The sequence below is a fragment of the Canis lupus genome, chromosome 33 (genome assembly GCF_011100685.1).
Source record: "Canis lupus familiaris isolate Mischka breed German Shepherd chromosome 33, alternate assembly UU_Cfam_GSD_1.0, whole genome shotgun sequence".
In the NCBI taxonomy this organism is placed as follows: domain Eukaryota; kingdom Metazoa; phylum Chordata; class Mammalia; order Carnivora; family Canidae; genus Canis; species Canis lupus.
Genome location: NC_049254.1, coordinates 28,477,608 through 28,497,825, shown reverse-complemented (window position 1 = coordinate 28,497,825; position 20,218 = coordinate 28,477,608). Strand labels below are relative to the sequence as shown.

At 49.8% G+C, this 20,218-nt stretch overlaps 1 protein-coding gene and 1 long non-coding RNA gene across 2 annotated transcripts in view; both read left to right on the top strand.

The window, feature by feature from the left end:
- The window catches only part of ITGB5 (integrin subunit beta 5), a 115,679-nt gene extending 110,169 nt beyond the window's left edge, over positions 1-5,510 (top strand). Inside the window, exons 13-15 of the mRNA XM_038583063.1 lie at positions 2,612-2,731; positions 4,169-4,335; positions 4,961-5,510. Coding sequence (XP_038438991.1) covers positions 2,612-2,731; positions 4,169-4,335; positions 4,961-5,056 — 383 coding nt within the window. The 3' untranslated portion in view covers positions 5,057-5,510. The remainder of the gene's footprint in view (positions 1-2,611; positions 2,732-4,168; positions 4,336-4,960) is intronic.
- Positions 5,511-8,234: 2,724 nt separating this feature from the next.
- Positions 8,235-20,218, top strand: part of LOC106558170 — a 29,474-nt gene continuing 17,490 nt past the window's right edge. Inside the window, exons 1-2 of the long non-coding RNA XR_005383402.1 lie at positions 8,235-8,349; positions 8,817-8,905. This is a non-coding gene — a long non-coding RNA (uncharacterized LOC106558170). The remainder of the gene's footprint in view (positions 8,350-8,816; positions 8,906-20,218) is intronic.

Genomic DNA, 20,218 nt, shown 5'->3' with positions numbered 1-20,218 from the left:
TTTCTGGATGGGCGCCCCAGGGAGGCTCAGACCGAGGTGCACAGACCTTTGCTCCCCACCGTCTCTGGGCCACCTCCGGCCCTCTTCTAGCACAGCCACTGCTCTCCTGGCCAAGGGGTTTTTAAGGGTAAGGGATGCAGTCACCTATCTTAGCCCTCGATGCACACGCGGGCTTTGGAACAGGTCTGGCAGCTGTACTGACCCCTCTCCAAGCGGCCCTGGGTCGGAACCCTCATGCGTGCTGGTGGCGATGCAAAATGGGCCGCTACTTTGGGAAATGGCCTGGAAGTCCCCCCCGCCCCAAATTCAATAGGGTCTCCACACAGTTCAGTAATACCACTCCTGGGTAGGTACACGGGAGACCTGAAAACACCAACAAAACCCCGAGGAGGCTCGCAGCAGCGTTGTCCCTAAGAGTCAGGTATTAGAAACCACCCAGATGTACGGGAACTGGCGAACAGGCACGGTGTCCCGACACGCGCTGCCGCGGGACGGATCTTCCAAGCGTCCCGCTGTGCGGGAGAAGCCGGACAGGTGCAGGACGCCTACGGCGGGATCCCATCCACGTGAAATGTCCAGAACAGGCAAAGCACAGAAGCAGAAAGTCGATGGGCGGTTGGCAGGGGCTGGGGAGGGAAGGGGATCGAGACCGACTGCTAACGGGAAGGGTTTCTCTTGCGGGTGATGGGAATGTTCTGGAATTAGATGGTGAGAAGAGTCGCACAACATTGTGAATATACTAGAATGACAGACGTGTACGCCTCAGACGGTGAGGGAGAAACAAGCCTGTACCACGGAAGGGCTTCTGCCTCAGGCTCCCTTGCTGGCAGCCCTGCCCGCTGCCCCTGCCCTCGGCTGCCCTGCCTCCCGTCTTGGCCCTGACGCGCCGCCTGCAGAGGCGTCCTTGCTCCTGCCCCCTTGGTGTTCGCCGACCACTGTGGCCCGGTCCTGGCTCCTGAGTACGTGGAGCCCTGCGCTGCGCCGAGCCTTGCTCGTTGGGCGCCTACTGTGCACCGGGGCGTGGGCGAGTCCAGGCGACCAGCGGGGAGCCTGCGGAGTCGGTCTCCTGCCACCCTCCTGCCGCTGCCTCTGCTTGCGACTGAGGGCCTGGCTCGCGGCAGGTTCTGCTCGCAGACCTGGGGCAGGGGCCCCGCCTAGGCACGACTGGCAGGAGGGACAAGCCCCCAGGGATGCGCCCGCGCTGGGGCAGCCGCCGCCGGCCTCTCCGTGAGAAGGCGTCTGCTCAGAGTCGCTGTTTACCCTTTCCCTCCTGCTCCTGGGCCTTGTTCATGCGCGATACGCTCACACTCACCCAGTCCAGGCCTTCAAATTTGATAACCACACTAATTTGTCTGATTCGAGGTTAAAACTCCTTCGAGGGGGCAGCCCCGGTGGCGCAGAGGTTTAGCGCCGCCTGCAGCCCGGGGTGTGATCCTGGAGACCCGGGATCGAGTCCCACGTCGGGCTCCCTGCACGGAGCCTGCTTCTCTCTCTGCCTCTCTCTCTCTCTGAATAAATAAATAAATAAATATTTTAAAAAATAAAATAAAATAAAACTCCTTCGAGCGGTAGCGCTGCCAAGGCCAGAGGTGAAAGGCATTTCACACCATAACCTCAGCCCACTGGCCGTTGCTGCGATGTCCCCTCCCCTTCCCCGGCCCCCTTGTCCTCCTGGAGATCAGTCTCTTTCCCAAAGAAGCCTTGGAGTGCCGGTGACACCTGGACAGGGGCTTGTGCCTCCGTCGTGTTGGGGTGACAGCGGTGTGGGGCCCGGCGGGGAGTGCTGCAGGTGATGGCTGGGTGGGCCCGGGCCCCACGCCAGCAGTCCCCACACTGGCCCGCTGCATCTGTGGGTGCAGGCAGCACAGCAGGTGCCAGACCCTTGTCCAAACGTCCTCATCCCCCTTGGTCCAGGCTAGCATGGAGCTGCTGACGCTTGCCCGCTGCAGCCGGCTTGCAGCCAAGCTGGACTCCGCCGTGAGCCCTTGTCCCGGCCCCACAGGCCCCGGGGTGGCTCCTTCTTTTCTGTGTCGCTTTAACATCCAGAGCAATCCCCCTTGCCAGCCTCACCCCCAGGCTTAATGCCAGCGCCTCCTTCTGCTTCACATCACTCCCAGCTGACACCTGACACCTCGGACTGTTTGAAGAGCCCCTCTCTTGCATCCCCAGGGAGGCCTCACACCTCAGGGCATTCATGTCCCCAGAGCTACCCAGACTGTGCTAGGGCTGCTGCATTCCTGACCTGAGAAACCTGAGCTCATCTGTAAAGACCCAACCTCCCCTTTAGGCCTCTCTGCACCCCTTTCCTTTTTATTTTTTATTTTTTAAGATTTTATTTATTTATTCATGAGAGACACACACAGAGAGAGAGAGAGAGAGAGGCAGAGACACAGGCAGAGGGAGAAGCAGGCTCCATGCAGGGAGCCCGACGTGGGACTCGATCCCGGGTCTCCAGGATCAGGCCCTGGGCTGAAGGCGGCGCTAAACCACTGAGACACCCGGGCTGCCCTGCACCCCCTTTCCTAACTGAGGTGCTTGGCTCCCCGCCTGTGCATCACCATCAGCACGCCGGGTTGCTCAGGGTGGACATTTCTGCTTGGTTTTCTTCCAGTGAAAGATGACCAGGAGGCTGTGCTTTGCTTCTACAAAACCGCCAAGGACTGTGTCATGATGTTCACCTACACAGAGCTCCCGAGCGGGAAGTCCAACCTGACAGTCCTCAAGGAGCCAGGTGGGTACAGGCCGGCTCTGCTCCCCGGGGAGCTCGGCTTCTGACACCTTCCCCTGCTCCGGGCTTGTCGCCCTTCTGTCCTCACTGCCTTTCCAAACTCCAGAGACAGGAGGGTCATCATTTCTCATAAATTCCAGGATCTGGGGTGTCGGGGTGGCTCAGCGGTTGAGCATCTGCCTTTGGCTCAGGGCGTGACCCCGGGGTCCTGGGATCGAGTCCCTCGTCAGGCTCCCTGCAGGGAGCCTGCTTCTCCCTCTGCCTGTGTCTCTGCTTCTCTCTGTCTCTCATGAATAAATAACTAAAATCTTTTAAAAAAAGAGAGAGAGAGATTGAGACCAGGATGTAAGGCGGCCCCTACCCAGCTCTGAGAGTTTGGAAGAAAGGAGGGCATACGCCTGGGGACCCACTGCTGGGTGGGGCTCGGGGGGCACGGTCTGCAGGCAAGGAGACGGAGCATTGGGGTAAAAGAGGCCACGGCACAAGCCTGAGCTGCGCGGCTGACGACGGAGAGCAGCTGCAGGGTCTGCAGAGTGCATGCCTGCGGGTGTGGACGGTCCAGGCTCCCCTCAGGGACATCTGGGTCCGCACCCAGCTGCAGTGCTTACCTGCCCGAGAAGGGTTAGATGGCCGTGCTCGGCTCCCGGGCCACTGAGGAGGTCAGGCCTCAATGGCGACCTTGATAATGCCGCCTCATGCCTTGGACCTAGGGAATCCGAGTTTCTAGTGTGACCCCTTTCATTTTTCTCCAGAAGGGGCTCAGGGTGAGGAGAAAAAGATTTGCTCCCTTCAATTTCCAGCATTGCAAACTGTTTTTCCAAATTGAGCCAGACCACATAATGTGCCCTCTCAGGGCCAGCGGCGGAGGGACCAGCCCAGGACGCATGCCTGCAAGAATGAGGCTTTGTCTTCAAGTGCTGGCTTTGCGGTTCTTTGAAAATAAGCACATTTGCGTCAAAAGGGCCCCACTAAGGGCTTACAAATGTTGGCTGGCCCCCAGCCCAGCCCTTGTGGATGTGGCTCCAGGAGGCCTCCTGCCTGCGCAGTCTGCTCCTGACACCATTTACGGGGAGGCTGCGGCCCGTCCAGTCCGGAGAAGGAGCACTGGCGCGAGGGGCGGTGCTGCTGAGCACACGCTGCACGCGGCCGCCCAGGGTCTGGTCTGCTTGTTGCCACACGGAGACCCGCTGTGTGGTTTGCAACAGGCGCCATCCCTCCTGGACGCTTCCTTTGTGCGCCTCGGAGAACACCTCTGGCCCCCTCCCCACCAGGTCTTCCAGAAGCAATGGGAGGACCTAAGCGAGAAGAGAGGAAAGGCATTTGGTAGAGGCGCCCCTGTCGCGCCAGTTAGGTCCCAGGTGGGGTAGGGTGGGGTGGGGCCGGCAGGCGCGTCGTGCTATCCTGGTGGCTTCGCTCACTCTGCCTCCTGGTCCCCTCCAGAGTGTGGGACTGCCCCCGACGCCACAACCATCCTCCTGGCCGTGGTGGGGAGCATCCTCCTGATTGGGATTGCGCTCCTGGCCATCTGGAAGCTGCTGGTCACCATCCATGACCGGAGAGAGTTTGCAAAGTTCCAGAGCGAGCGATCCAGGGCCCGCTATGAAATGGTAAGCCGAGGGGATGCTGGAAGTAGGAAAAAGAGGTCAAGCTCAGAGGCGTGGTTGAGGTCACACAAGCTTTAAGGCCCGCTACCATCTTTGCCATTCAAAGCAAAGAAACGAAACGAAGTCCCATTCTGGCTGCTGAGAACGCACGGCCCCCCACAGACCCAGCTCAGGACGCTCACGGGCCAGTGGCACGTGGCGCAGCCTGGGCAGGAAGCATCTGGATGGCCCCAGGGAGCCCACAGACTCAGCAAAGGACCTCAGGTTCTTAGTCTGTTGCAGCATCTATTTGCACGAGTCTTGCCTCCCAGGCCAACCGTATGCCCCACCCTAGAGACTGAGTACAGTGAGCCCCCCTGAACCCACAGGAAGTTTCTCTTAAGGTTGGAAGGGACTTCAGGGATGGGCTGCTCCAGCCCCTCGTTTCAGGGGTGAAGAGTAGAAGCTCCAGGACTGGGAGGGTCTTTCCCAGGGCAGGGCCAGGCCTGTGGCACAGGGCGGTCACCCCCCCTCACGCTCAGGCCGCTGCCGTCTGGGGTGACCTGCCAGGGAAGGGCCTCTAACCCTGAGCGGCGTCTGTTCAGACGAATGGACGCAAACACGTGCTCTTGCCTTGTGTGTTCTGTAGGCTTCCAACCCTCTGTACAGAAAGCCCATCTCCACACACTCCGTGGACTTCACCTTCAACAAGTTCAACAAATCCTACAATGGCACAGTGGACTGAGAGCCCCTTCTCCTCTGAGGGCCACAGGGGGCTGACGACAAGTCAGAGACCAGTACGCCTGGCACGGCCACTCGACTAGATCGTGGCCCCCGAGAGGGACAAGTGCACACGCCTTCCTGTGACCCTGGGGGCCAGGAGCCCACTCCCTGCACCGGGAGGCAGCCCGTGTGCCACCTAGCTGCTGGGCCACAGCCACGCCAGGCGGACACCCCTCCGAGCCCGGGAAAAGGCCCGGGACCGCGCCGCTCTCCGCTTTCCGCACCACGTCCAGCGCGTCGTCTCCGGGCACCGCTGGGAGCCCAGGCCGCCTCTCCCTTCCAGGAGGGCTGAGCCTCCAGGCTGCCCAGAGGAGAAGGCTCTTGGGGAGCGTCGGAGTGTTTAAAACCAACACACGCTCTGGCTTTTGTGTTGATCATTTTTATATGAAATAAAAAGATCGTGCATTTATGGTATCGTTCTGATTACTGCAAATGGTCTGCCTGGTATCTGTCCTTGCACAGGGGTGTGGGTGATGGGATCGTGGAGATGCCTGCCGAGGGCACGGAGCTGCAAATGCCAGTTTCCCAACTCTGTCCGTGTTGGTTTAGTACTTTTGTAATGAAAGGGGGAAAGTTTGGGATTGAAAGTAAAGATTCAAACCAAAAGAGTGTGTGTTTGCCTGACATTCTCTGTGGCGTGCGTATTCCTGTCCAAAGTGGTCCTACGCGGTGCCCCCATGGGGGGTGGAAAAGACTGTGTCCTTCCTCAGGGGACCCAATAAGCCAGTCCGCTGTCCCAGACCTGGGCTCCTCGGGGTGCTCGAGGGAGAGCTGAGTCTGTGCCTTTGGACCCTCCCGGGTGTGGGGTAAAGGGTGAGCCCCGCCCTAGAGGCTGAGAACCACCCACCGGCCTGCCTGCCCGGCCCCAGGTGCCGAGGCTGGAAATGCTTCCTGCGCGTGAAGAAAGATGGGATGGGACTTCCGCCCACGGGCACTTTCTACGTGGAGAACAGTTCCTTTCCAGCACCTCCCCAGTCAACCCCTGTATCCCAACGAGGCCCAGAGCCTACTTCAGTGTTTCTTCCTGCAGGTTCCTGAGGTCCCCTCCAGTTCCCCTGAGACTGAAGGGCCCCGACCAATTCTCTGATCCTGCCCCCCAACCTCATGAGAGGCAAGTGTGAGGGAGGGGCAGTCACTCGCCCAGGGACCAGGGTGTGAGCTGATGACAAACGGGCTAGGCCGGGTCTCCGCCAGCCGCCGCGCCGGCCTCCTAGCGCCCGTGCACTCCAGCAGCATCTCTTCCCCTGATCAGTTTTTCTGCTCTGGGCATCACGTCAAGGCTATTAGGCTTTCATTCCAAAAAGTTTTTTTTTTTCATTCCAAATTTATCTGTCCTCAGCCTTGGTCCGATGTCCCTTACTTCACTTTGGCGAACACTGAGACAAGGGCCTGCCTGTAAATAAGGCCTCTCACCTGCGGCCAATACGACAGATTCATGCCTCAAAGCCTTTATTGTAGTGGGGGCACCTGGGTGGCTCAGGTGGCTCGGGTCATGACCCCGGGGCCCAGGGATCCCCAGGCCCTGGGGTCGAGGATGCATCGGGCTCCCTGCTCAGCGGGGAGGCTGCCTCTCTCTCTCTCCCTCAAATAAATAAAACCTTTAAAAAAACCCCACCTTGACTGTAATAAAGCGAAATGTAAATAAATATATAAAATGGATCAACTCGTGGCTTTGAGGCTAAATTGAGAAAAATACGGTTTTGGAAGAAACTGGGTTTCTCTTCTGTTTAATTGTGGGTTTCCTGGAGACAAATCATTTGCTTGCTGAAAGTCTTCTATTCGGGGATCCCTGGGTGGCTCAGCAGTTTAGCACCTGCCTTCAGCCCAGGGTGTGATCCTGGAGACCCGGGATCGAGTCCCACGTCGGGCTCCCTGCATGGAGCCTGCTTCTCCCTCTGCCTGTGTCTCTGCCTCTCTCTCTCTCTCTTTCATGAATAAATAAATAAAAATTAAAAAAAAGTCTTTTCTAGCAGGCAGCTCTGTAAGGCGCTGAGCCACAGTCTAAAGGCTTATCTGCTCCTGGCGTCCACCCGACAGGAGTTGGGAGGATCCGGCCGGGCCGCCCTCCCCAGCGGCTCCCGGTGCCCTGCTGCCCCCTGCGGGAGGCTCGGGCCAGGCTGCTGGGCGGCCTCGCTCCTGAGCCTCCGACCCTGCCTTTGATTCTTACTTATTCCTCCCCTCCGCCCTCCGTCTATGCCAGCCCCCGCCCCCAGCACCAACGGGGCTCCTCAGCACGAATAGGAGCAGGACGTGGAGGGGGCTGCGGGGCGGCTGACCCGGCCCTTCCTGCCGCCGCTGTGGAAGCACCTGGACCTGCAGGGAGCACAGGCGGCTCTGGAAAAGCCTCTCCCCACAGCTGTTTGGAAGGATGTTAGGGAGGCGCCTGCTGGAAAGGACGCGGGCAGCCCGGGGGGGCTCAGCGGTTTGGCGCCGCCTCCAGCCCAGGGTGTGATCCTGGAGACCCGGGATCGAGTCCCGCATCGGGCTCCTTGCATGGAGCCTGCTTCTCCCTCTGCCTGGATCTCTGCCCCCCCCATGAATAAATACATAAAATCTTTAAAAAAAAAAAAAAAAAAGAAAGGACAGCTGGGGGCTGTTTGCCTTTGTAATTCATCTATAGCGACTTAATATACGGGTCTCCAAATGGTACTTACTTTAATTGATTTTAAACGACTTTTTCTAATTGCAAAAGGAAGACATGGACAAGATGGGAAACAGAGGTATCCTAAAGACAGAATCTTTTCTCATCATACCAAGCAGGGTAACCACTCTAGCTCTTTGTGTATGGCTTCAGTCTCGTTTTTTTTTTTTCTATGAATATATATGTAATTTTGACCAAATTAGGATTTGTCGGACTGTCGCTCTCCTTAAGAGGACCAAGACCTTATTTGACCAAGACCTAGTGCTTTGTCAAACTAAAGGAAAAGCTACTCCTTTGGGGGAAGAGATGGGCTTTTAAAATCTGTTGAATTAGGATCCAAGCTTGAGGTTGATTGTCAAGAAACTCTTGGGATAGATTTCGGGTAACAGCAAACAGATGGGGAGGTGGGAGGGGAGGAAGGACCTTTCTCTCCATCGAGGATCACCTGGTAACTGGGTAGCTCCTCCCTCTCTGCGAGGGCTGCCAGGTGCAGGCTCCCCGCCAGCTTCTGGAAAGGCGCCTGGGCCTCCGGCCACCAGCAGGCTTGGTGACGCTGCAAGGGGCAGTGGAGGATGGGAGGAGGCTGACAGCGCTCGGCTGCAACCCCGGAGGAGGTGAGGGGTGGACCCACGTGTCTGAGGCGCCGAGGGGCCCGGGACGTGGGTGCTGAGCCGCGCTGGAAACGCCACGGGCAGGGCGCGTGGGGCAGTGAGGCCTTCTGGGCCCTCCGCGTGGGCCGGGGGCTGGGGAGGCCTCCTTCCGCCCCCCGCCTGGCTTCTGTCCCCCGCAGCTCAGGGCCCCCAGCATCAGGCCCCAGACCCTTGGGGGAGGGTGGGAAGGGCCCAGAGTGAGGCGGGGAGAGTCCTGTCTGCTGCGCCCTCCTGGGCTCCCACGGGCCCCCTGCTGAGCTCACAGCTCTGGGGCGGCTGGTGAGAAGGTCTTCAGATCCAGGTCCTTTCTCTAAAGAGCTCAGTGCTGGCAAGTTCTGCTCCTTTCTTTTGTCACGTGATGGGGCCTGTCTGGGTATCTCAATGGTCAGGACGCTGGGACCTAAATGCAACAAGCCTTTCCCTCCACACAGGATTTTGGGATCCCTCTGACCCTGTCCTGCTCTATCACTTCTTCACCGTAAGGGCCTCCAGTTTTGTTGCAGAAGGGCGCATCCAAACTGTAAGTAACCCTAAACCCCAACCTTCGAGGATAGGGGGCTACTTAACCTCTCTGTGTTGTGGGCCCTTTCAGCATTCTGGTAAATGCTACCGACCCCTTGTCAGAATAATGCATGTAAGTGTGTAAATGTAAACATAACCCAAAAGTCGGGACCTAAAACTCTCCATCTTAGTTTGACTCCAGGAACACCCTCGAAGGCCTGTCAGTTAAAGCTTTGTCGGTCGGCTTAGAATAGCAAACCCCTGAGTCGAAAAGCAGCTCCCCCGCCCCGCATTGGACCCTTACAATAGGCCCACCTGGTGCTCAAGGAAGGCACTTCTGCGTTTTTACAAAGGATGACCTTGAGGTCAGCCACCCCGCGGGGTGTGAGGGCTGACAAGGGAGACCCCAGCTCAGGGAACCCTGCTCTGGTTTGACGCTCTTTCCTCCACACCGCACGTCCTCCCGGAGACGTGACTGTCGGCTTCTTATCCCCGAGCTCACGTGTAGGGGTGGTCACATGGTGCTTGTCTGTCTTTGTCGGACTTCTCTTAGCACAAAACTCTCTAGGTCCATCCGTGTGGTTTTAGCGGCAAGGTCCCATTCTTTTTTATGGCCGAGCAATATTCTATTGTATATACCTATGGGCATGTGTACACGTGTGCGCGCACATCCCGTCGCCTTTATCCATTCATCTGTCCATGGGTACCTGGATTGGCGTCTGTAACTTGGCTATTGTAAATGATGCAGGACGTTTCCTTAGATAGGCACCCACCCAAGGCATTTTTTCATGGAGGAAACTCCACCCTGTTTTGCACAGTGGCCACACCGGTTTATATTCCTACCACTGTAGGTAGGGGGCACTTTTCTCCACATTCTCACCAACACTTGTTATTTCTTGTTTTTCTGATTCTACCCAGTATGACAGGAGCGAGGTGACATCTCGTTGTAGTTTTTTTTTTTTCTTTTCGTTGTAGTTTTGACTCGCATTTCCCCGATGATGAGTGATGTTGAGCACCTTCTCGTGTGTCTGTGGGCCGCCTGTAGGTCTTCTTTGGAGAAATGCTTATTCAGGGCTTCTGCCCACTTTTTAATCAGTTGGTTGTTTTTCTTGGTTTTGAGCTGTTTGAGGTCTTTATATATTTTGGATATTAACCCCTTATCAGATATATCATTTGCAGATGTCTTCTCACATTCCATAGGTTGCCTTTTCTTTTTTTCTTTTTTTCTTTTTTTTTTTTTTTGCCTTTTCATTTTGTGTGACAGTTTCCCTTACGGTGCAAAAGCTTTTTATTTTGGTGTAGGCTCAATAGTTCACATTTGCTTTTGTTTTTTTCCTTTGCCCAAGGAAACATCCATAAATAGGTTGCTAAGGACAGTGTCCAAGAGATTACTACCTATGTTTTTTTTTTTTTTTTCTAGCAGTTTTATGGTTTCTGGCCTCACATTTAGGTTTTTAATCCATTTTGAGTTTATTTTTGTATACGGTAGAACATGTGATGCCTCTAGCTTTGTTCTTTCTCAGGATTGCTTTGGGTATTTGGGGTCCTTTGTGGTTTCACATAAATTTTAGCATTTTGATAAAACTTTGGTATTTAGACAGGGATTGCATTAATTTGTAGGTTGCTTTGGGTAGTAGGAAAATTATAATGATTCTTCCAAACCATGAGCATGTAATATCTTTTCATTTATTTGTGTCATCTTTAGCTTCTTTCATCAGTGTCTTTCAAAGTATAGGACTTTCACTTCCTTGGTTAAATTTATTCCTAGGTGTTTAATTTTGGGGAGTGCAATTGTAAACAGGATTGTTTTCTTAGTTTCTCCTTCTGCTACTTCATTATTAGTGTATAGAAATGCAACAGCTTTCTGTATTAATTTTGTGTCCTTCAACCTTACCGAATTCCTTTATTCTAATAGTTTTTTTCTGGTGGAGTTTTTAGGTTTTCTACATACAGTATCATCATCTGCAGAGAGTTACAGTTTTATTTCTTCCTTGCCATTTTGGATGACTTTTATTTCTTGTCTGATCACTGCAGCTAGGACTTCCAGTACTAGTGTTGAGTAAGAGTGGGGAGGGTGGACATCCTTGTCTTGTTCCTGGTCTTAGAGGAAAAGCTTTCCATTTTTCAACATTGAGTATGATGTTAGCTATATGTTTTTCACATATAGCCTTTGTTATGTTGAAGTATGTCCCCACTAAACCCATTTTCTTGAGAATTTTATCATGAATGGATGTATTTTGTCAAGTGCTCTTCTGCATCTACTGAGATGATCACGTTTTTTTATCCTTCCTCTTGTTAATGTGATATATCATGTTGATGGATTTATGCATACTGAACCACTCTTGCATTGGAATAAATTGCACTTGATCATGGTGAATGATATTTTTAAAGTAGTGTTGAATTCATTTTGCTGATATTTTGTTGAGAATTTTGCATCTATTTTCATTGGTTTTTGGTTTGGGGTTGTTTTTGTTGTTATTTTTGGTAGTGTCTTTGACTTTGGTATCTGGGTAATGCTGACCTCACAGAATGAATTTTTCCGTCTTCTGTTTTTTGAAATACTTTGAGAAGAATAGGTATTAACTCTTCTTTAAATGTTTGGTAGAATTTACCTGTGAAGCCATCTAGTCCTGGGCTTTTGTTTGTTGGAACTTTTGTGATTGTGGATTCAATTCATTACTAGTAATAAGTTTATTTAAATTCTTTAGGGGTGCCTGGGTGGCTTAGTCAGTTAAGCATCTGCCTTCGGCTCAGGTCAGATCTCAGGGTTCTGGGATGGAGCCCTGAGTTGGGCTACCTTCTTTGTGGGGAGTCTGTTTTTCCTCCTCCTTCTGCTCCCCCTGCTTATGCTCCCTCCCTCTCTCTCTCAAGCAAATAAATACAATCTCTTTAAAATACATATATATATTTTTTTATTTCTTCCTGATTCAATTTTGGAAGATGGTATGTTTCTAGGAACTTCATTCATTTCTTTAGGGGGTCCAATTTGTGGCATACTATTTTTTTGTAGCAGTCTCTTATAATCCTGTGTATTTCTGTGGTGTCACATTTATTATTTCTTCTCCATTTCTGATTTTGAACCCTCTTTTTTTTTTCGTGATGAGTCTAGATAAAGGTTTATTGAGCTTTGTTTATCTTTTCAAAGAACCAGCTCTTCGTTTCATTATTTTGTTTGGTCTCTATTTCATGTATTTATGTTCTAATATTTATTATTTTTTTTGCTGCTATTAGCCTTGGGCTTTGTTCTTATTTTTCTAGTTCTTTTAGGTATAAGGTTAGGTCGTTTGAAATTGTTTCTTGAGGTAGGCCTATATCACTATAAACTTCCCTCTTAGAACGTCTTTTGCTAGGCAGCCCCTGTAGTGCAGCTGTTTAGCACCGCCTGCAGCCTGGTGATCCTGGAGGCCCAGGATCAAGTCCCACGTTGGGCTTCCTGCATGGAGCCTGCTTCTCCCTCTGCCCGTGTCTCTGCCTCTCTCTCTCTCTCTCTCTCTCTCTCTCTCTCTCTCTCTCTGTGTGTCTCTATGAATAAATAAATAAAATCTTAAAAAAAAAAAAAAAAAAGAACTTCTTTTGCTATGTCCCAAAGATTTTGGACTACCATGTTTTGTCTATATGAATTTTTTTACATTCTTTTTGATTTCTTCCTTGACACAATCATTGTTTATTAGCATGTTGTTTACCCTCCATATGTGTTTTTCCCAGATTTTTCTTGCAATTGATCTCTAGTTTCATAGTCATTGTGGCTGGAGAAGATGCTTGACGTGACCTAAACCTTAAATTTATTGAGACTTGTTTTGTGGCCTAACCTGATCTATCCTGGATAATGTCCCATGTGCACTTGAAAAGAATGTGTATTCTGATGTTTTTGGATGGAATGTCCTATATAGGTTAGGTCCATCTAGTCTAATGTGTTATTCAAGGATATTCTTGCCTTATTAATTTTGTATCCGGATGATGTATCCATTGATATAAGTGGGGTGTTAAAGTCCCCTACTATTATCATACTTTTGTCAATTTCTCCCTTTATGTTCATTAATGTTTACTTTATGTATTTAGGTGATCCTAGGTTGGATGCAAAGATATTCACAATTGTTATGTCCTCTTGTTGGATTGATCCTTTTATCATTATGTAGTGCCCTTGTCTTTTGTTACAATCTGTTTTAAAGTTTATTTTGTCTGACACAGGTATCCTGTGTCCCTGTGACCCTGACTCCCTGTGCTCTCACCTCCCACCTTCCATTTGCATGTGTATTTTCATCCCTTCACTTTCAGTCTGTACGTGTCTTTAGATCTGAAGTAAGTCTCTTATAGGCAGCATACAGATATACCATATATATTTTTTTTTTATCCATTCAGTCATCCTTTGTTTTTTGATTGGAGCATTTGGTCCATTTACATTTAAAGTAATTATTGAAGGCAGCCCTGGTGGCACAGTGGTTTGGCGCCGCCTGAAGCCTGGGGTGTGATCCTGGAGACCTGGGATCGAGTCCCACATCGGGCTCCCTGCATGGAGCCTGCTTCTCCCTCTCCCTCTCCCTCTGCCTGTGTCTCTGCCTCTCTCTCTGTGTCTATGAATAAATAAATAAAATCTTTAAAAAAATAAAGTAATTATTGATAGGCATATATTTATTGCTATTTTGTTCATTGTCTTCAAGTTGTTTTTGTAGCTCTTCTCTATTCCTTTCTTTATCTCTGCTCTCTTCCCCTGTAGTTTGATGGCTTATGTTAGTGTTTTGCTTGCATTCCTTTCTCTTTATTTTAATGTGTCAACTACAAGGAGTTGTTTGTTTCTTTAAGTAGGCTCCATGCTCAGTGTGGATCCGAATGTGAGCTCACAACCCCAAGATCAAGATTTGAACTGAGATCAAAAGTCAGGGTGCCTGGGTGGCCCAGTTGGTTAAGCCTCCAATTATAGGTTTTTGATCTGTGGTTTCCATTGGGTTCATACACAGCATCTTTTTTTTTTTTTAAAGATTTTATTTATTTATTCATCAAAGAAAAAGGGGGGGTGCGGTACAGACACAAGCAGAGGGAGAAGCAGGCTCCATGCAGGGAGCCTGATGTGGGATTTGATCCCAGGACTCCAGGATCACACCCTGGGCCGAAGGCAGGTGCCAAACCGCTGAGCCACCCAGGGATTCCCCATATACAGCATCTTATGCATATAGCAGTCTGCTGTGATGGTCACTTAAGTTCTAACACATTCTAAAAGTACCAAACTTCTACTTCCTCCTCCATGTTCTGTGTATGCCAACTTTTACATTTTATTTTGTGCATCTCTTGACTAATTTTTATGGGTATAAATGATTTTACTACTTTGATGTTTTAACCTCTATACTGGCTTTAGTAAGTGATTAATCTACCTTTACTATAGGTTTGCTTTTACCTGTGATTTTTTTTTTCATGATTTTCCTCTAGTTACAGACTTTTCTTTCCACTTAAAAAATCTTTAATTTTTCTTTTAAGGCTGGCTTAGTGGTGATGAACATGTTTAGGTTTTGTTTGGGAAAATCTTTATTTCTACTGGATAGAATATTGGCTATTGAGTTTTTCCTTTTCAGTACTTTAAATATATCACGCCACTCTCTTCTGGCCTGAAAAGTTTCTGCCAAAAAAATCAACTGATAACCTTATGGGGTTTCCCTTGTATGTACCTGTTTTTCTCTTGTGGCTTAAAAAAAAAATCTCTATCACTTTTTTTTTTTTTTTTTGCCATTTTAATTATTATGTGTCTTGGGGTGGACCTCCTTGGGTTAATTTTGTTGGAGGCTCTCTGTGTTTCTTCAATCTGGATGTCTGTTGCCTTTCCCAGATTAGAGAAGTTTTCAGCTATCATTTTTTTAAATAAATTTTCTGCCCCTGTCTTTCTCTTATCCTTCTGGGATCCCTATAATGTGAATGTTATTACACTTGATAGTGTCACCGAGTTCCCTTAACCTAGTCTCACTTTATTACTCACTTTTTATTTTTATTTGCTGTTCAGCTTGGTTGCTTTCCTTACTATGTTTTCCAGATTGCTGACCCATTTTTTTTTTTAAGATTTTATCCATCTATGATAGTCACAGAGAGAGAAAGAGAGAGAGAGAGAGAGAGAGAGGGGCAGAGACACAGGCAGAGGGAGAAGCAGGCTCCATGCATCGGGAGCCCGATGTGGGATTCGATCTCGGGTCTCCAAGACCACGCCCTGGGCCAAAGGCAGGCGTTAAAACGCTGCGCCACCCAGGCATCCCTGCTGACCCATTTTTCTGCGTCATCTAATCTGCCGTTGATTCCCTTAAGGTATTCTTTATTTCAGTTATTGAATTTTTCAGCTATGTGTTTTTTTAATATGTTCTATTTCAAAAAAATAAAAAATAAAAATAATAAAAAAATAAATATGTTCTATTTCTTTGTTGAAGTTCTGAGTTCATATACTCTGCTCAAATCCAGTGAGTATCTTTATGACCATTACTTTATCAGTCATGTTGTTTATCTTTATTTCATTTAGCTCTTTTACTATGATTTTTGTCTTGTTCTATTTGGGACATATTCCTGTATCTCTTCATTTTGTCTAATTCTGTTTGTTTCTATGTATTAAGTAGGCCAACTACATCTCCTGGTCTTAAAAGTAGTGGGCTATGATAGAAGAGGTCATGTGGCACCCTATAGTGCAATCCCTGCCAGTCACTAGAACTAGGTGCTCCAGGGGTGTCCCCTGTGTGGGCTGCATGTGCCCTACTGTGAGCGTCTGAGCCATGGTTGCCTTCAGCCCAGCCAGCTGCAATGACCTGCTCTCTGTGGGTGCACTGGGCAGGGTTTGGTCTCCATGCTGTTGAGAGGCCTGTTTGAGGCCACTTTGGGCTCGCTGGTGAGTAGGGCTGGCAGTCAGACTTGTGTCTGCAGTTAGCCTCTGTTACAATCTGGGGCAGGGCTTGCTCCCTGCCTGGCTAAGTGAAAGGCTCGTGTTGGTGGGCAGAGCTGGCAATCAATGTGCCTACCACAGGTCAAGCAGCCATTTCTTTTGGAGAGATCACTGAAAGCAGCCAGAGGTGAGGACCACCAAGGCTGATTCTTGGTGGAATAAGATTTTTGTCTTCCTGGTAAGCAGGGCTGGATGTGGGAGAGCTTCAGCACATCATTAAGTGTATTCATTAGCTATCGTTGTGTAACAAACCACAGAATTCCATGGCATACAATAGTTAACCTCTATTATCCTGCTCACAGGCTTATAGACCAGTTGGCTCTCCTGTGGAAGGTTGGTGTGGGCTCCTCGCTTTTTTTTTCTTACTCTTCTGAGACCTGTGGGCTAATCAGGGCATGTTCTTCTTATGGTTGTGGCAGAGGTGAAGTTAGGGTGAACAGACACAGGAGTCTGGGTTCAGAACGAGGACCCTGTCACCTCCACCCATATGCCATTGGCTAAAAGTAAGTTACATGGCCAAGGCTAACATCAGTGGAATTTGAAAATATTCTCCATCTCAGACGCAAGGAACTGCTGTGTCACATGGCGAAGTTTGTGGATTCAGGGAAGGAGGGAGGATGGGGACAATAATAGAATTGCCACTTTAGTTTGGGTACTTTCTATTGAATCTCGAGAGCAATGGAAGAATATGCCTGTCAAACTGGGATTGATAGGAAGGAAAACTGCCCGTTGTCTCTTATGATGATATGAAAGTCCTTTTGAAAGTTTAGAACCTAAGTTCCATAATGACAACAACAGTGATAGGTTGCTTCACTTCCTGTGTTTCATAAATACTGGTTGATTAACTGGTGAAAGAATATACATATGTAAATCTACATATAGACATAAAGGGGTAAAAAAAATGAATTGAATGTACCTACCTATATTGAAAAGGAGTAAAAAGAATATAACAAAAATACCAAATTAGAGTCAAGAGACAGGGATTCTTATCCTTACTCTGCTTGTAATGAGCTCTTCTGAAACGTTGTGCACATCATTTCTCATTGGGCCTCAATTTCTTCATCTGTGAAATGGGGTGATTGGATTAGATGATCTCTACAGGGCTTCCGATTTCAGTTTCCTGATTTTTTTTTTTTTTTTTTTAATTCATGAGAGACACAGAGAGAGGCAGAGGCACAGGCAGAGGGAGAAGCAGGCTCCCTGTGAGGAGCCTGATGCAGGACTTGATCCCAGGACCCTGGGATTACCATTTGAGCCAAAGGCAGACACTCAACCACTGAGCCACCATGGTGCCCCAGTTTCCTAGGATTCTAAGTCAGCACTCCAGCTGCTGGCAGATCCCATATCTCCTGGCCAAATATCCCCGCTGTGCCTCTGCACCACCAGCTTCCACCTGATGGGCCCTTTAAGAGGCACAAGTTCAGTGCATCTTGCTCACTGGTGTGGATCTGAGTCTGAGCCCTGAAGGGGTAAGACCGGGCTCAGGATTATTGGTTATGGCAGGCATCGCCCCTCAGGGCCTACAGTCTGCTACTAGTCTGATTCATTTTTCTGGGTAAATCTTTATCCTTGAAGTTCAATAATTTTTACAACATATGCCTAAGTCTATGCTTTTGTCCCTAACTCCTGCCTAGAATGTAGCGGGCTCTTTTACTCTGCAAACTCAAGTTTTTTTTTTTTTTTTTTCCAAACTAGAAATTGTCAGTTATTCTTAAAATGATTTCCTCTCCTCCCAGAATGTCATCTTTTTTATTCATGCATCTGTCCTCTAAGGCGCTCATCTACTCCCTATTTCCATTTCCTTGTCTCTGCTCTGAATTTTGAGGATTTCTGCCACTTGATCTTCCAGCCCACGCAGGTAGTTCTCAATATTATCATACCATCTTTAAATTTTGCATCACACTTTCAAATTCAAAACTAAAATCATTAAAAAAAAAAAAAAAAAACAACTAAAGTTATTGAAGTGCTCCCAAAACGTGGGTCTTGTTATTTTGGTCTCTGAAGTGTGATGCTTCCTGTGGCGACTCACTCTAACCAGAGGCCTTTTGCTGGGCCCCGTTCCAGGTACAGAAAATACCGCAAGAACACGAGAGTGAACCCCTGCTCTCTCGGAGCTCACACGTGTTGTGGGAGGTTTTCTCTTCTTTCTTCCCCCCCTTGCTGGATTTCCCAGGCACTTTGTCTCCCTGTGGCTCTGCGCACCTTGAGGGGGGGCACTCTACTAGGGCAGCAAACCTATGGCTGGGTGGGAGGCCTGCACACTCGGAAGGGCCAGCACAGTAACTGAGGCTAGGCTCCATCAGAAGTCTCCGTTCCTCCCAAGCAAGGGAAATCCAGTTGACCCTCTGGTGTACACACACACACACACACACAGACACACACACACGTGTGTGCCACTCCTCCCTCCCCACTATTGTTCCCTCTTCGTACCTACCTTGACGGAGACAGCACCTGGCACCTGCCCTCTTCAGAGATCCTGGTGAGGCCTGTGGTCACACTTCCAGGTTTTACCCCAATGAACCCAGGAACCATTTTGTTCAGAAGAGATGGGTGAACAGGAGTTGAGAGGAAATAACATTAGAGACGCCTTCCAGGTGCCACTTTCACCCTCCGTGCCTTTTCCCAGACACCTTACCCAGCTCCAGGGGCCACGTTAGGGAGCCCTTCCTAGGGATGACTCCCATCGGCAGGATTACGGTTGGATTGGGACTGAAACTCCGGGTCTGGGTTAACCAGTGTGCAGTGACCGGTTGGCCATTCTAGGTCTATACCCCTGTGGCTCCGCAGTGAGGGGAGGAAGACCAGGGTTCTTAGGTGCCTCCAGCACTACAAACCAACTGGCTTATGTTTTACTAACTGCCTGGATACTAGACGAGGCCAGGGATGGCGTTCCCCACCCGGTGGTCTTATCCACGTTCTGGGCGCCCTGTGAGGACTGTTCCCACCTCCCTCACTAGGACAAGTTGTAATGCTCAGAGCCTGGGCTCTGTAAACACGCCCCGACTGAGAAGGGGCTACACTATCTACCTAACGCCTCCAGAATGCTTCCATGCCGAACAGTATGCTTGTAGCTCCTGACAGCGCCAAGTTGTCTGAACCAGTTTGTGTTCCAAAGCTCTGGGAGTCCAGACCACCTGGGTTTTTGCTTAGATAAAAGGCCTGGAAAAGCATTGGGCTTATTCTCAAACATCAAAATCAGAGGAAGCACTTGCTAGAAATGTAGATTTCTAGGCTTCACCCCGAATCTGAGGCAGAACCTCTGGTGGGGCCCAGAAAGCTGCATTTTAAATGCATGGTTGGGGCCTCGGATTCCCTTCCGTCATCTAGTGGGCCCTGGAGGAGTTTCAGTAGCAGAGCAGGCCGGGCCGACAAACTGATGTGGCGGGAGCTTAGGCTTGCGAAGGGCGGCTACAGACTGCAGCACGGGAGGGAGGCCCCAAAATGGCTCATTCCATCCCATCAGCTCCGTAGTTCTGAGCGCTTCTCAATGTGCTGGTGGAGGAAGAACCGAGCCTTCAACCGCGATTGCCCCACTGGCACACAGCACTACTCAAGCCCTTTGAGCATGCAGAGTGGGGGCCGTTTCAAAATGGTCACCTGAGCTCACACTCTTCATTCCCCTCCCTCCAAGATGCTTCCTGAAAAGACAAAAGAACTACAGAGAATTGGGGTAAATCTCTATCAGTACTGGAGAAGAGGAATCGTCTAGAAACTCAGACGAACCTGTGGGAAACAGTGTATTTGGGGCCAGGAGAGAGGGGACACTCACAGGGCACATGCAGGAAGGGGGATGTCCCTGGCCCCAGCTCAGCAGAAACCCAGAACTGCTGAGAACAGTGTCCGCTCTCTTGCTGGGCTTTCTCTTTATTTCTAGTGAAGGCCGACTTCCCGGTCCATGACAGGTGCGGTAATTAGGCAGGATCCTGAGCAAACCATCAAATGGAACCTTAGATGTGTTGACACTACGGTCTTTTTTAAGTAAATGAAAGAGCAGGTTGTCCACTTTTAATCCACGTGAGGCAATCCACCTGTGACTGGCAGCACAGGTCCACAGCTGCTGCCTCAGTGACAGAATGAGCCAGGGCGCCTCACCCTTGGGTGAAATGGAAGCCAGATGCTGGCTTCAGGGTTACAGCTCCCATAGTCTGCCCCCCATCCTCCCTCTGGATATGTGGACAATACTAGTAAGAAGGAAAGGAGAATAGCTAATATGTAAATATCATTTGGGCGTCACGTAAGACACAGAATAAAGGACACATGAAATATTGCATTGGTTTGAGTCTTTTGAGGTCTTAAAATTTTTGTGTCACAGCAATTACTCAAAAAGTTGATCTAGAGATGGGGGAAATGCTTGAATGTGAAAGTCCCAAACACACACAGAACTCTGACTGCCTGACCAACATCAGTGTCAATAAAAAACAAGAACAA